At 41.5% G+C, this 15,958-nt stretch overlaps 1 protein-coding gene across 1 annotated transcript; it reads right to left on the bottom strand.

The window, feature by feature from the left end:
- Positions 1–5,406: 5,406 nt before the first annotated feature.
- tex2l (testis expressed 2, like) lies at positions 5,407–12,975 on the bottom strand. The gene is made up of 6 exons (XM_010777905.1): positions 11,608–12,975; positions 9,121–9,321; positions 7,577–7,856; positions 6,379–6,653; positions 6,001–6,150; positions 5,407–5,538 (listed from the first exon to the last, which is right to left on the bottom strand). Exons 1-6 carry the CDS (start codon positions 12,973–12,975, stop codon positions 5,407–5,409), a joined length of 2,406 nt encoding a protein of 801 aa, XP_010776207.1.
- Between the last annotated feature and the right edge of the window lie 2,983 nt (positions 12,976–15,958).

Below are 15,958 nucleotides of genomic sequence, written 5' to 3'. Positions count from 1 at the left end.
CTCCACTCAGCATTTTTTTCCTAAACTTAGGAGAGATGTTCGGCCCAGTTCACTTTTCTGACTTTGGGTTCAGTTGGGGCCTCTCCAGTGTAGAACTGTGGATTTCTAGGGGCTCACGATATTATAGGCCGATTGCCAGTGTCGTATCCCCAAATTCCCTACTTTAGTGAAGAAATGTTAGACTTTTGTCCTTGTCCACTCGTCTGTGTCAAGGTAGATGTTCGACCTAGGCATAAGACCTTCCTACCATGATTCTCACCTCCGTCCGGATTCGTCCTCGTTACGGAAACTCCACTTGTAGGTAGACTAGGAAGGAGGTTTCTCGTTGTCATAAAGGTGTTGAGTAGGAGTTCCTGTAAGGTTTAGTTGATAGATCCCGTGTCGACCCATCTTTGGTATGTGACAGACGAAGACTCTTCTTTTTTATAACCTATTGTGACCACGTAGTCGTGTTGTAAAAATTAACAGACCATAACATTTGTTATAAAGGATTTTCGTGTTAGTGTTGCCTGCTGTGCCGATTTCGCTTTCCCAGTTCATTGTCATTGATACTGATTGATTGCAAACATCGGGAGATACCAACATCGGATTCGTCTGCCCTGGTTCAACGACAATCGACGTCACTTCCGTACCATGGGTCACAAGGTACCGTTTCACTGGGGGGATTAAATAGTTTTTGAAATTCTGGATTATATTTATTTTCCCAAGCACAATCTTTTGTTAAGTGAGTCGTTCTAAGTATTAAGTACCTTCCACACCTTAGATTGATATAGCTATTATTTACATAAACCCGTAGGTAACCCATCTTTTGTACAAAAAAAGACGACATTCAACCCGTAAATTCTACCCCCAGATACCTTAACGAGGAAAGAACGTCAGTCAGGGATCGCCGGTACATACTGACCGTCAACAACACAACGTGAAGGCATAACCGCAGGGCCGACAAGGGTCTCAAACGGTGCACACGGGTGGAGTTGTGAGCTTTCTATGTTTGAGCGCTGCAATAGTTGTTTTTGCATGTAGTTTGTACCACCGCGATGCATCGGATGGTTGCGATTTTACCGAATGGAACCAAAACAGACCAGTTTTGACCAGGAAAGTTACCGTAATTTTGCTATTGTGCTACTACATCAATTAGGTATCCAATATATAGGTTACACGACACACGGGGAAAACTTTACAGACTAATTAGATATTCGTTATTTTGACGTTAAGGACAATTTTATCATCTCGTCGGTAAGGATAGCGAAACATCGCTCTAACTTACGCCGCTTCTGTTGGTAGAAAAAAAAAAATTGTACTCACACACCGCCACTGCTAAAGGGAAACTAAGATAACCGAGATATGCCCAGTCTATCTCTACAGTTATACAGTTTTAGAGCTTCTCCCCCCGGTCTCTATTCCTTTTAGGTGGGTTACCGGGGTCTTTCTCCAAAAAAAAACGATGTAGACAGATTTTTCCAGTTTATAGTGAAACAAAAACGTAGTAGAACTATGGATCCCATGAATAATATTACAACACGGGAACCTAAGGATTTCGGGAAAATCAGATGATTGGGTAGTAGGTTCAAATCAAAAAGTTGATATTCATCGTTGTATATAAAACCTGCCTGTGCATATTAAATATGTCAAAAAATGGTTTGTCTTCAGCCTGAGAAACCAGGCCACCGACACTTTGAGCCTTTTCCAGTCTGAGAAGTAAGTCATGAGCTGGTCTGTTGCATCAAGTGATTCATTGACTATGATATTAACCGAGGTATCTTTTCTGACTTCTGGGTCAACCAAATCCAATATGACATCACCGCCATAATATGTAGGCCATTCCTCTTCAGATTTTACAAGCAACGTGGGACCCTCAAGCCAACTGCGGCCCTTCAGAAAGTCAGGGATCTTCATTCCTCTGGATGCAGCATCAGCTGGGTTGTCTTTGGTTCCTACATGCTTCCATTGACATGGTGTTGAAACCTCTCTTATGGTTGTGATCCTATTTGCCATATATAGCATGTCAGAGTAGTGTGCCTTAACACGATTAGTTAAAGTTAGCTTAGTTTAATTAATGGTGGTGTAGAGGCTAAGCCAACGCTTTTAGCCTCTGAGGATCCGCTTTGTGGGTGTAATTGACGAACACAAAGTTTGCTGCCGAATAAAAGTCAGAAACAAAGTTTCCAGTTCGAAACAATCCATTTATTTCCATTTGTACTGGTTTCCATTTTTACTTTCTTCTTTCCATATTCACCACACGATATTACCGAAACTTTACACAATACCTTTGCTTTTCTTGTAATCCCGTTGTAATCTTATTTGGAGCAGGCGAGATTAGACTCTGACGTCGCTGTCAAGCGTTAGTGGCCGACTCCGCCTACTAAGGGCTTCTCGGCAACTCTGCAGAATCCTATGGGTGACGTCACTGACACTACGTCCATTTATACAGTCTATGGGTGGGCACCGTTAGATTCTGTGTCTTTACGATCATAAACTATGTGTTGGATATGCAGCTGATAAGTAATAAGGGAGCTAGGAGTGATTTTCGGTGCAGTAATAGGTTAGCATTTTCCCCTCGGGGCTAATTCAGAGGCTCACTGTTAGCATTGTGTGTTTTTTTTGAAAAAAGAAAATGAAAAAGATCAGTTAAGTGAGTTTTTTCCCGTTATATGGATATCAAATATTCATAGTTTATTAAATATTAAGGTTCCTTAGACGTTGTTTCCTGCAAATGACGTGATTTCGGCCCTGGAACCGGGTCCGTGGGGCTTAAGAGGTTTTTAATATGCAAACACACAAATGCAGGAGATGAGTGAGGATGTTACCTGTTGCTCGTGTGATTACAGCTGAGCAGAGAATCAGATCAGACGCTCTTATCCTGTTGTAATCTCACGGCCATTACGCCATGACCTTCAGCAGTTAGAGCATATTGGCTTGTGGATGCATGCGTGTTTGTTTATGTGTGTGTGTGTGTGTGTGTGTGTGTGTGTGTGTGTGTGTGTGTGTGTGTGTGTGTGTGTGTGTGTGTGTGTGTGTGTGTGTGTGTGTGTGTGTGTGTGTGTGTGTGTGTTGTCAAATCAGGGATACTGGCAGTCAACATTCCCAATGATGAGTGGAAAGTGTGTCAGCATGTGACTGTGCGACCTCTTGATTTGTGTCTCTCTACTCCAATTCACTGTTACACAATCGCCCTCCAACAAATGATCCGCTCCCAAAGGGGATTTTAGATCTGTTGTAATTTGTTGTAAATTTAATTTCAGTGCCCAATAATCACTGTACAAGCTGTTTAATCTGCCCAGCTGTGTGTGTGTCCAGATCCAGCTGTGCGTGTGTGTTTTGCCTTGATTTTGGTGGTCTGGAGATGAACTCTTCTCACTGTTGCCCCCGCAGGCCTGTGGGTGGAACTGCAGCTGGTTTACACCGGTGCACTGCAGATGACCCTGCAGACCAAGTTCAACCTGTCCAAGCTGGGGAAAGAGGGCGGTCATGATGCAGACTGTACGGAAGAAACTCGTAGCCCATGGTCAGCATTATAAACACTACAAACACAGAAACATACATTCTTGTTTTCATTACATTAGAGGACAATATTTTGACTTACATTAAATTTTCTGGGGACGTACCCTGTACTTCTACCTACCTTCGCCAAATGAAAACTTAAACCTCAACTTACCTTTATATAAAACTAAGTCTTTACCGTACATTTTATAATTTAGGTTGGGGAGAGTCCTCATCCGGTGAGTATGTAAACAGAGTAATGTCCCCACAACATTTGTTAAACAAGCCCGACCACATGATGGCTGTTCGAACTTTCCTCTTTTATATGCTTTTCTAAATACTTTAGAAACAGATTTGTAGTGTTTTCTGTGTGTTTCCTAATTAGTGTAAATCAATTTTTATAGAAAGAATGTTGGCTCTTGGCTTCCATTGTGTCAATGTCACTTTTTAATGTGAAAAAAAGGTTGATGCTTCAATGCATACCACAATTTTGTCCTCCATCCACCCGTTACTAACTTTTCTGTCTTCCCGTGCATCCTCCCAGCTGCAGGCCAATCTTCAGCGTGTTGGCAGACAGCGATGAGGAGTCCTCCAGCGCTGGGTCCTCTGATGAGGAAGAGCTGCTCCTATCAGAGCCTCAGTGCCCGGTGGGAGACAAGGGATCCACACCAGCTACTGATGGGTAACTGCCAAAATATAAAGTAGTGAATGTTGAAAGAAATACTGCCAATGTGTCATGGTTGAGAGCAGAGCAAGATGGACCCAAATGCAGGACAAATATCTTTAATTCCAGGTTGACAGCAGGCCAGTCAAAACTAAAATAAGAAAACTCTCCAACACACAGAAAACTGACCACTTCCACAAAAGACAAACAAGGATCCGACAACAACTGACGAAAACCAGAACTTGAATGCATGCAAGACTAATCACAAAGACAAGACACAGCTGGGGAGGGAAGGAAAAACGGAAGGGCACCAGGTGAACAGAATCAAACAGGAGGGAAAACACAGAAGAGGTTTCTCAATACTCAAATTTCCCCTCCTCGACTCCTATCCTCGACTCCTATCCTCGAGACGCCCACAGGAGATGCGAGCGGAGGACTGAGGAGGGGAATCAAGGAGAGAGGAGGGGAAGCAGCAGGCGGTTAGAGAAATGAGAACTCCTCTCCTCTGAGCGGTCATTTTAAAGAGACGTCCATTAATGATGACAGGAGGCACAGCAGCACTCAGCTGTCTGATGGACGGATGTGTTCATGATGACTTATATATTTACTTTTAATTAATTCACAGTGTGGTATAATGAGACAATAACAGGCTACAGATGCGGACATATACACACACATATAAATATATGCAATTTCAGAATCAAACAAGTATGAGAGCACTCTCATAATAACGTAACACAATCAGAGACTGGATATATCCCCAACTCTCTCTGGTCGCTGAAATGGGGAATTGAAATTACGGGCCAAAAGTTGTACAAGTATTAAAAGTAAGCATAGGACACCAAACCGCATCTACGCACTGTACAACACACACACCTACACACTGTACCACACACACCTACAGCTCCTAAAGCATAATCTTTGTGTATTTTANGTTGGATGTAGAAAAGTCAGAATCAATATAGATGTTTTTTATTTTAAAGAAAATTCAGATTGAACATGGTAAAAAACTTTAAATTATAGTGTCCGTCATAAACATATGACGGACACTATAATTTAAAGTTTTTTACCATGTTCAATCTGAATTTTCTTTAAAATAAAAAACATCTATATTGATTCTGACTTTTCTACATCCAACCCACAGGTTTATCATTACTTTGAGAAAAAAGATTATTAATTTAACCCTTTTAGAAGGGAAGATATGGTCATTTGTTCTGGGAATGTCATTTTCGAGCCTGAAACCTGAAAAACAGGCTTGGGGCTTAAGAGGTATTTGTATGCTGTTTGCACTCACCTCTGTGGTTGACTTCTGGTCTGGAGGTAGCGGTGATTTGGGGCAGAGAGCTGCCCATATCCAGCTCAGTCAGAGTCAACTCATTCATAAAGTAAGGCAGCTGTAAAGGATGAAAAATATCATAATATTAAAATTCATCATATTATTAACTCGGGGTATAGTGTAACAATTGAGCCTATACTTTTAGAATAAAGTGTGGTATTGATAATGATCTCTACTTTATCTAATAGTAAAACAAGAAATCAGTTATCATTTCATTAATACATTAGTTATAATTTACAAGTATTTATAGCTCTCTTTAATTTGCATTTGCATTATTTGTCTTTTTATAAAAAATATTTTTGCATGACTTTTTCTTTTGTTTTCTATTGTTATTATTGTTTACCATTTTAGAAAAGTGAGTTATCAGTCAGGCTATCTCTTTCATCTAAAGAGGTATTTAACTATGTGTACTTATTTACCTGTCCAAACATGGGTAATTTAAATTTTAAAACGTAACTACTGATCCTAGTATGCCCTTAAATGTAATTGCCACATTAGCTTTAAATAAAACCGCTCTCACTCTGATTTTGCTCAGCTTCTTCTGGATCTTGCAGGAAACCACGTCGGCCCAGTGCGTCTCTCGCAGGAAGTCCCAGAAGATTCGACCAATTAGAGCGTTGGCCCACGCAGTCTGGCTTGTCCCAGGATGCTCTGCTAAATCACAGGTACACTGCAAGAAAAGACACCTGAGTGAGAGCTTAGCAAAGACAAGAAAAGTGCAGGTTTAGTACAATTTACTTCTAGGAAAATGCATTTGTAAACTAGTCATTTCTATTTTTCTGTATCACTTTACTCTCTGCAGATTTAATATAACATGTCCACTGTCCAGCTCAAGAATGTCCCCACAGCTTCACTCCATTTGCTTCACTTAATCGTATCTGCTAGCATGACTGCTTACATTCCCTTTGATGGTGGTGGGGCTCGGTTCTGCACTGCTGCTGGCTCCAGGACTGGAAAGGGGCGTGAACTCCTCCGTTGCCAGGAGACGGGACATGTATCCCTGGTAGTCTAGCAAGGAAAGGCCCCTGGTGCTGCTGGTGGTCTGACTGACAGGGAGGCTGGGTGCTGGAGGGATGAAGGTGGCGTCTTCATCACTGCTGCCTATTCTGCTCAGGCCTCTGCTGCTCGGGACGTTAGCTTGGGCAGAAACGCTGTGTGCCAACGCTGGGTCACCTGGGAGAGTACAGTCAAAGTCAAAAGTCAACTTTATTGTCAATTGTTCAGTTTGTGTGTACAGACAGAGAGATCAAAATACCGTTTCCCACAATCCCGAATACAAATGTATATAAAAATATGTATATGCCTATATATATATATATATATATATATATATACACAATCAACGGACACATTGATACATATGGACACATTAAGACATAAATAAAAGCACAACAAATCAATATATACAAAATAACAGTCACTTCCATATCTTTTGGCAGCATTTAGAAGTAATTACCTTTTGGTTATCATTCACAAAGAACATATAATTGTATCGGTACGACAAGTCAAGTGAGGCGTTCCAGTTTCCCTTTTTCACTAAAGAATTCAAAGCTACATTTCACATCAGTCTTAACGTTTTTCTTTCATAGGCTTTTAATTTGACAGTTTAAGATTTTATCAAAACAATATTTCCGATGTAATGAAAAATGTGTGCTTTGGAAATTATACAAAATGTTCCGACCCAGGCTAGCTGCCTCCCCGTATCTCCAGTATTAATGCTAAACTAATGTAAACTAATCCAGCTTCTACTCAAAACGAGAAAAATTAGATTTGTATAGATCATCTCATCTGACGCTTTGCAAAATAATATTTCCCAGAATTTAAAACTATTCTTTGAAATTACTAAATTATATATTCCCCTTTAGTCATTTTTCATCAAAATAATACAATACAATAAAACTAAAGTTGTTGTTCTTGATACCTTTGCCCTGTCATGTCAACAACAACAACTCACAGATATGTATGTTCCCTCAAAAGGGATTGGGTTTAAAATGCAAAGAATTGGAGCATGTAATCCATAATCCACACATATGAAGCATTTGTATAGATGCCTTATCTGGAAGCCCTCTCTTATCTAACGCATTATTTTCTCATACCCAATCTGGACTCACATCTGCCGGGCTCTCTCTCCTTTTCCCTCTCTGGATCCGTGGACGCTAGCAGGAAGTGACGAAACCACTCTTCTTTCTCTCTTCCTGTGCGTCCGAAGAGGTAAAGGGTCCTGGGAATGGATCTTTGTTGAGGACTTCCAGGTTCTGGTCCCTCTTCCCGACTCTCCTCCCATCCAGAGTTCGCTCCGGCGGCCAGTTGGATGCAGATGGGATACTTTGGGTTCCACGTCCTCTTCCGAGCCAGAACAGATGGCAGCAGGAATACCTTTGAGGATCAGTGGCAGAGATTTGTTGTGTCAAAGCAAAGACATACTGTATGTAGGAGACAACAAGCTTTTGAGCCTGAGTTTAATATTTGTTTACATTTGTATTTGTTGAGCACTACCTGCAATTGTCACATGGTTGTTTTGGTATTTAGGTCACCTGTTGCATGCTGGGGGTGAGATGATGGAGGGTGAGCTTACCTTAGTTATCGTGTGATTCATTTAGTTTATTTAACATCCTTAACCTTTCAACTTCAGTATGGACTTTCTTGTTGTAAACACGTCACAGTCTAAAGCCAAGTTTAGCGTCTTGGCGACTCAATTTAGTCGGATATTGAGCCACCACAACATCTGTTAAACGGGCAATGCACTCAGATATCCCATTTTTGAATTATTAATACATTCTAGTTAATCAACGAATCAGAAGTACATTCGACTGTTTCTTGCCTAACCTTATGGCCTCTGCAAAAGAGTTTAGTTTGTTGGTCTTTCATCAGGTTTACGGAGAAACTACTGGCCTGATTTCCGTGAAACTTGGTGGAAGCGTGAAGCATTGGCCAAAGACGAAACCATTACATTTAGGAGGGGGGTGCAAATTGCAGGGGCAGATACATGCATTATTTTTTACTTATTCACTTATTTTCTCTCAGGCCTTACAAGCTATTTCAGACAGTTAAAATAAACATCACTCCAACATCCCAGCATTAATTAGTCAAAATCGTATGCATGCATTCATTTGGTGAATGTTACATAAAGTTAGACTGACTTTACTTTAGTCCTGACCTACATAACAGAACATCATATTTCACTGCACTTTTTATATCTCATTTAGGGGGGAAAACCAACGTCGGACACAAAACAAATGTTCCTATAACACAGTAAATGTGTCACTTTACCTACCTTTATATTGTTTTATTCATTTTATAGGTCTTAATCTTTTTATTTCTCTTGTACCTATATGTTCACTTTGTGTTATGGGATTTAATATTGGTGCATCGACTCAGTTGTCTTGTGTCTTATCTGTCAGAGAGAAACCATTATTTATTTTATTTTTATTTTCATACATTTTACCTCCTTGTGTCTATTAACCTGATAGAATGTTATATTTTGCTGCATGAACGTTTTAAAGTTCTTAACAAATAATCTGAGGGCAATTTCTTGTTGTTTGTTTTTAACTTGTGATGTGTCATTTTGTAAAGCACTTTGAGCTGCATGTGCTATATAAATAACCCTGTATTGTTATTATTATTATTATTATTATCATACTTTGCTTTTTGCGAGCTGGAAGGAGCGTGACTTGACGAAGGCGGCCTCCTGGACCCTCTCATCGTACGCGGCCCTGCGGCTGATGTTGTTTCGCGGAGAGTCCAGACGGAGAGAGGAGCCCTCCAGGAAGGAAAACACCGAATGAGTCAGAGCTGGATGGAAGGTTTCTGGGTCGTAATCATGTATTTCATTCATCCAGCCCTACAAAGGCAGGAAATAGGTGTTAGTTATAATCAACACAATGAAGAGGTTTCAAGTGAGTAATAATCAAACACTTTGGAATTGAACCAATCTAGAAGAAGCCATGTTGTGATGATTGTAGTAAGGCTAAAAATGAAGTATACAGCAAATCTGAATGTAAACCTAATCCAAGTATTCAAGTAAATCATCCCGGGGATTTCAACATTGCTATTTTTAAAGTAAACAAACTATAAGAGAGGCATTAGAGGATTATTCATCCATAGAGCTAGAGAGAATTTGTGATACAAATATGTTTTTGTTTCAGCCTTCCAGGCAATATGTCTTCTCTTGCTTTTAACAAACTCTAGGAATCCTGCAGACAAGACTCTTTTTATTTTTATGCAAATAAACATCAGGATTTGTTGGTAATGAGCTGAAGAAATGCTGGTAGGTGTATTTTGGATCTTCAGACTCTGTTTTCAGTCTTCAGGCAAAGTCAACTGTCTCCTGGCTTAAGCTAAATAATATGAGTAGCGTACAAACCTAGGGTACAAATATGAGCTTTCATCTTCTTGTTTAAACCTCAGCACAAAACAAATTGACTTCAATTCCAATCCTTTACACAAAACTCCATACATTTTATAGACATAAAAGCATAGTTAGTGTGTGTTGGGCTTAAAAATTCTTCATTAATATGACGCCTCAAGATAAAACTTTTTTCAGCCTGAAATACGGTGTATAGGATCGCTGCATGTGTGGTGAATTCTACCATCTCTTTAGGAGCTTCCTTTTAATGCTCTAATAATTAACTAATAAACCATGTATTGTTTAAGGCTAAACAGTTCCTTTATAAATAGCCTTTACCCTTGTCTCAAATTGTGCCAATCAAACACTGTGACAGTTCTGAGTCTGCCGCCTGATTAGCAGACACCTCACAAACCTTAGGGCTCGGACGTTCACATGCCAACAGCAGCAGTCAGACTCAACAAGCTGCTAATGACCAAACAAGGGAAATATCTCATCACGGAGACATTTAACTTCCCATTTCCAACCATCACCACAACTCTTCACCCCCAATCTGCCTCACGCCCTGACAAATTACAGCTTCCCCCCCCCTGGATCCCACACTAATTGCCTCTGGATCTGACAGTGTCTGGTTGCTAACTGTCCCCTTCAGTGTCAAGCTCAGCCAGGGGGAGAACAGCAATTACCACTGCAGCTCAGCCGGTTTTTATAGTAAAGGTTTTAATTGCATTCTGGGCATCTTTTCTGGTTGCCTGCCACCTTCAACAGCTTTACTCTGTGTCTGTAGAAGGTGTTGAAGTGTGAAGCCATCTTAACACTTTCCTTTTGAACAAATTGGTAGGAAATAAAACAAGTTATTTAGTAAGTGTATTTGAAGTAAACAAGCTATTTAAATCCCTTCACTTTCAAAAAAGACTCTTTCACACATAGTTCTAAGTAAATTAATAGAATTACTGGTAGTGATTTTTACTATTAACACATACACTGCATGTAGGAACATTTCCATCCTGTGCCTTTTCACATATGCCATTGCATAGGAGGGCGAAAACACAGTCCAGTAATGGCAGTAATGCAACACCTACGGAGGCCAGTCACTGTAAAACTCAATAAACGAAGGCAAGATGTACCTGAATTAATATTTTCAGAAACATTACCGGCGAGGATATATTTTTGTCTGGTGCCAAAGTTGATGTAATGTCAATAATATTCAACAAATTTGAAAATAAATGGGAAAACATTGCTGTGAACAAGTCATAGATTCAAATGTGTAAATTCAGCGCCGTCTCATGATTCGTTCAGTTGCTCAATGTGAAAGCGTCTTCCGTCAGATAGACTTAACCCTGAAGTGCTTGTGTTTTGAAATAAACTGGCAGCTCAGATTTCCCTTAATATCGATCTCTGCTGCCATTCACTCATGAATCCATGTAGGAAATATTCCCAAACAGAAAATGGACCGCTTGGATATGGAAACAGACTTATGTTTGTTGTTGTTTGTTGTTTGTAAGCTAAGCTAACTGGCTGTAGCTTCATACTAAAACGACAGACATGAGTGATATCAATTTCCTTGGCAAGAAAGTGAAATAATAATCATTCCCGAAATGCCTACTATTCCTTTAAGAGACAAGGGCTAGGTGGGAGAAAGATGAGAAATTCAATGAATGATGATTGTCTGTTATCTATAGAAGACATGCTGAGGAATGTGTCAGTTTTAGATTGAGACCCAGGGGCCTGAGTATAAGGTGAGAATACAAAATGTAACACTCATCAATGCCTCAGATTTACCTTCAGGGTGTCAGGTTCAGAGCTGACGTTGCCACCTGTCAGGATCTCCTCTCCCAGCAGAGTCTGTGTTGGTCTGTACGAAGGATCCGAGCAGCGTGACCTGGGCGAACCCATCCTAATGAGCAACAGTCCCAGCAAGAAGCCCAAAGCTAATCCCAGAGCCAGGCCAGAGACGTAGGGACTGAGAGGCAGGATGAAGTATCCATAGGAGAGCAATGCAACGCCGAACAAAGTCATGCGTGGAAGAGGATGGGGCTGAGAAAGAGAAGAAGTCCTAACCATGGGTGGTTCATTGGTAGGTGATCTCCTCGCCTGCCTATGAGACTCCACGGCTAACACTTGCATCACGTCTCCATCTGTACATATTTCCAGCTCCTCATCCCTTTGATGTTGTCTGTTGTGATGCAAAGGGCAGGAGATATGGTGGATTCTCCCAGGAGATTGAACAGAAGGCCAGTCAAACACCGGCAACACGTCAGCGTCTGTTCTCTTAGTGTTCCTCACAGGAGATTCGGAGAGATTTGTGTCAGTGCTACCTTCATGCCCTAAACTTCTGGCGCTGACCTGCTGAGCCCCCTGGCTTTTAGTCTGGTGTTTGGGACTACTCGCGCTATCTTCTCTCATGATCTTACTGAACATGTTGCTCAGAGGCTCGTGCACGGCCTCCGAGAGTTTCCTCTTGGTGTCCTCCAACTCCATTTTGAAGAAACCCCCTCGCCCCTCTCCACTTGGGGAGTGGGCGCATGGAGACGGCGGCGCAGTGCGAGAGTCGCCATCGCTTCGGGTTTTTGGTTTTTGGGTGAGCTGCTTCCACAGATGGAGGTTCAAGCGGGAGTCTGATTTTGACTGCGACACCGCCGGCTCTGAGCGGGAGATCTCGGTGGATATCGACTTCACGAGGCTGAGAAAGGGTTTCGGTCTGAGAGTGGCACCTTCTTTGATATCCAGCTCCGTCGAGAGAGACTTTGAGAGGGGTCTGTGGCTGGGAGAGGAAACGGTTGGGGAAAGGAAGCTGGAACCGGTGGTGGAGAGGTTTCCCAGAGAGCCAGGAGAAGAGGGGGAAAGTGGAACGTGGAACGCTTGGGAATGCAGCTTTCTGTCATCCTCCACAGAAAGCTGCCTTACTTTGGATAGAGATATGGAGGGGTAGTCGTCTTCGTGTTCGAGGGAGAAGATGAGCTCACTGTCGTCCAGACTGTCCCATTCTCCCTCTGTCCCGGTGAGCTGGATCACAATCCCTCGAGGAAGATGCCTCTTGGTCCCTGGGGATTGTCCACGAATCGGGTTTGAGGAAGATTGAGTTAGTCCGCCTCTTCCTCTTCCTTCATCCTCACTTCTTCTGTCCCCATTAGTTTTATTCTCAGCCATCTCTTGACTTTACATCGCACAGCCAAGGCACCTTGAGTGAAATAGAACAAACAAACAAACGCAGTCAGCTACATTATTAAGCCTCAAAGGCAGAACAAATGAAAGCAGAAAGGGATGGAGACATGGGGAGAGAGGAAGGGCTTCTTTTCTGGGCTTGTGCATCATTATCACAGCTTGCCAGTGCCAGCTCCGCATCAATGGGTGAATGTTGTGTAGTTCTACATTAATCTGATTACTAGTCAGGGAATCAGATCCAAGTAAGCATATCTCCCATAGCTGTCGCTCCACATATTGAATGGGCTTTAGAGGCAAGCAAAAATAGACAAGGCAGTCTGTCTCCCCCAAATGTTACGCAAGCTAGGGCAGCTCAGGCTCGGATTTAGAGTCTTTCGGGGCTGATTGGATGTAGAATTCATTCAATTTATGTGCTTTCTGTGCAAATGAACATGAAATGAAAAAGCATAGTTTGAGTAAAGGCCCAGCCTTCCGGTGTGAAACAAAGAGATTTCATTCAGGCTTTGTCAAAATGCTAACTCCACATGGAAACGTAATGTTTTCATGATGATAAAAGGCATTACCAGACTCTCTCTGAAGCACGCCAACTCCCAAAAGTAGCAACTACAATGTCTTCAAGTCTCCCTCACTACAAAGCTGTCAGCCGAGTCACAAGCCTCTGGTTTCATCTCAAGCTGTTTGAAGAGTTACTTATGTAAGCCTGAAATGTTTCGTATGACTAAATAAAGAACCTTAAACCTTGAAATGAAAAGTGAGGGGAGTCAAAATATGCCTTCTCATCCGCCATGTGTGCTTGTTGTGTGTCTGCAGTAGTGAAACATTATCCAGCCACCAACAACTGACAAAACCAGCAGAGCAAAGAGGTAGTGTATGCTATTATATATCATTTTGTTGGAGAAAATAGAAGCTCTGCATCACTGGACACAGGCAGTGAAACGGCACAAAGGCCCGCTGGGGACCCTTTTTGATTTGCTGTCTCTCTGGGTCAAGTGCCCTGCTCTTTGTGCAAGTTAAACCCTGCCTCTGACTGGTTGCATTTATGTAACTGTATTACAGCGCTGTGTGGCACTATTTCAACCAATTCCACAGCAGCTGTTGGATTTCTGACTAATCTGCTCCCACCAAAAATGGACGGTGGGGGAGATAAACCTCACAGACACTCATTCAGCCAGGAGGCATTAGACCTTCCGAGCAATTGGACCTGCAATTTGTTGAACACATGTGCATGAACTCACACTAGGCTAAACCACTGTTAAGCTAACATTGTTTTGTCCAGGCTAATTGTTGAATACTAAGAGGACTGGACAATGTTGCCCTTTTGTCAAGCTACTTTTGAAGCTGCTCTTCTGTATATGGATGTATTTTTTTTCTTTTCTAAATGTTCATATATCAATTTAATACAACTACAAGTCACCTGTTATGAATAACCTAATTGTAACAGGATATGAACGTAATCTTCTCTCATAGTGAAAGGGCAATATCAACAAGTTACATTTTTTATTTTGGCATTAGCCTACGTGTTTGAATATCCATGAAAAGTGCTTTAAAATAAAACAAGTTGGTTTCTCTGTGAGGCTCTACTAAATGCTAACGGCAGTATGCAAGCATGCTCAGGGGTACAATGTAAACAGTCTGGTGTTCGTCTAATACAGGGGTTCCCAAACTTTTCAGCCCTCGACCCCCAAAATAACAGTGCCAGAGACTGGCGACCCCCTGTTGACGGGGACGGGGACGGGTGCTAGTGAATTAATTTCAGTTTCAGAACAACACTGCGCTAGTGGATTGTCAAAGGGGGAGCCTCGTTGCGGGGAAATTATACAGATGGCTAGTCCGCCCCTGAAAATGTCTATGCAAACGTTATTATTATTAATTTAAAAAAAAATGTAATTATAAAAAGAATTAATCAATTTTTTTTAATTTAATTTTCCATTTTTTAATCTGTTCACGTTAGCATGTTTGTGAGCTAGCTTGCTAACGTTTGCTAATTAGCACTTAGCACCAAGTAAAACTGAGGCTGATGATGTTGTCATTAGTTTTTGCTAATATTCAAGAGAAAGGGAATAATGTTTTTCAATGGGATCACTATGTTATTGCAACTCATCGGTGGTAGAACTCATCTCTTTTTCTCTAAATTATAGAGCTTGGATCTCAGAAAAAAAAAGTAATAATAATAATATGTTTTTGTTCTCGTGGATGTAGGAACATTCTCCCTCACCCAGCTGCATGTTATTTCATTTCTTCGTTTTCCCACAATGTGCTTAACACACCTTCAAATGTGTTGTAAGAATTCAGCTGTGACAGCCCCAGAGGCCACAGACAGCTGAGTGAAACTTAGAAAAAGGACAACCAAAGAAAGGTAGGAACAGAATGAAGAGTGGGGGAATGTGCTTCTGGAAATATTCGACATGCACTAGTCTGTAACCTTTTTGAGCTTTAACTTGTGGGAGGTCATTTCAGGCGTGTGATGTTTGATGATAAACCCTAACGTAAGAGCTGTGAACTTCTCCATTAGGGTGCGTGTAAAAGACAAAGTGATCATGTGACTGTAGCACGACACACATCACACATCTGCTCTGAGTGAGTGTGTTCGATCAATCCTTCACATTGACAGCATCAGTGTGTGTGTGTGTGTGTACGACGATCTAGTGTGTGTGTGTGTGTGTGTGTGTGTGTGTGTGTGTGTGTGTGTGTGTGTGTGTGTGTGTGCCACCCTCTGATCAAACACGAAGAGTAACAATCTCAGATTAACTTTAATTCCAGGAGTTTAACTGTGAAATCTGACAAATCACACAGCCGGATTACGGGCTAAACCCACCCCTCATTTGGCGGGGTGTGTTTCCAAGCAAGCTCATCTCCATGGCCCAGTGTTGATTGTAGTTATTAGTAACATCAAAATCCCTCAGAGCCCCTTGCTATCAGTGCTCGTATTCACACACTTAAAGTCAGATGCAGATGTTTCTTTTGAGGG

The sequence above is a fragment of the Notothenia coriiceps genome, unplaced genomic scaffold (genome assembly GCF_000735185.1).
Source record: "Notothenia coriiceps isolate Sejong01 unplaced genomic scaffold, NC01 NC01_scaffold00018844, whole genome shotgun sequence".
Lineage (NCBI taxonomy): Eukaryota > Metazoa > Chordata > Actinopteri > Perciformes > Nototheniidae > Notothenia > Notothenia coriiceps.
This window is presented reverse-complemented; position numbering and strand designations above follow the sequence as displayed.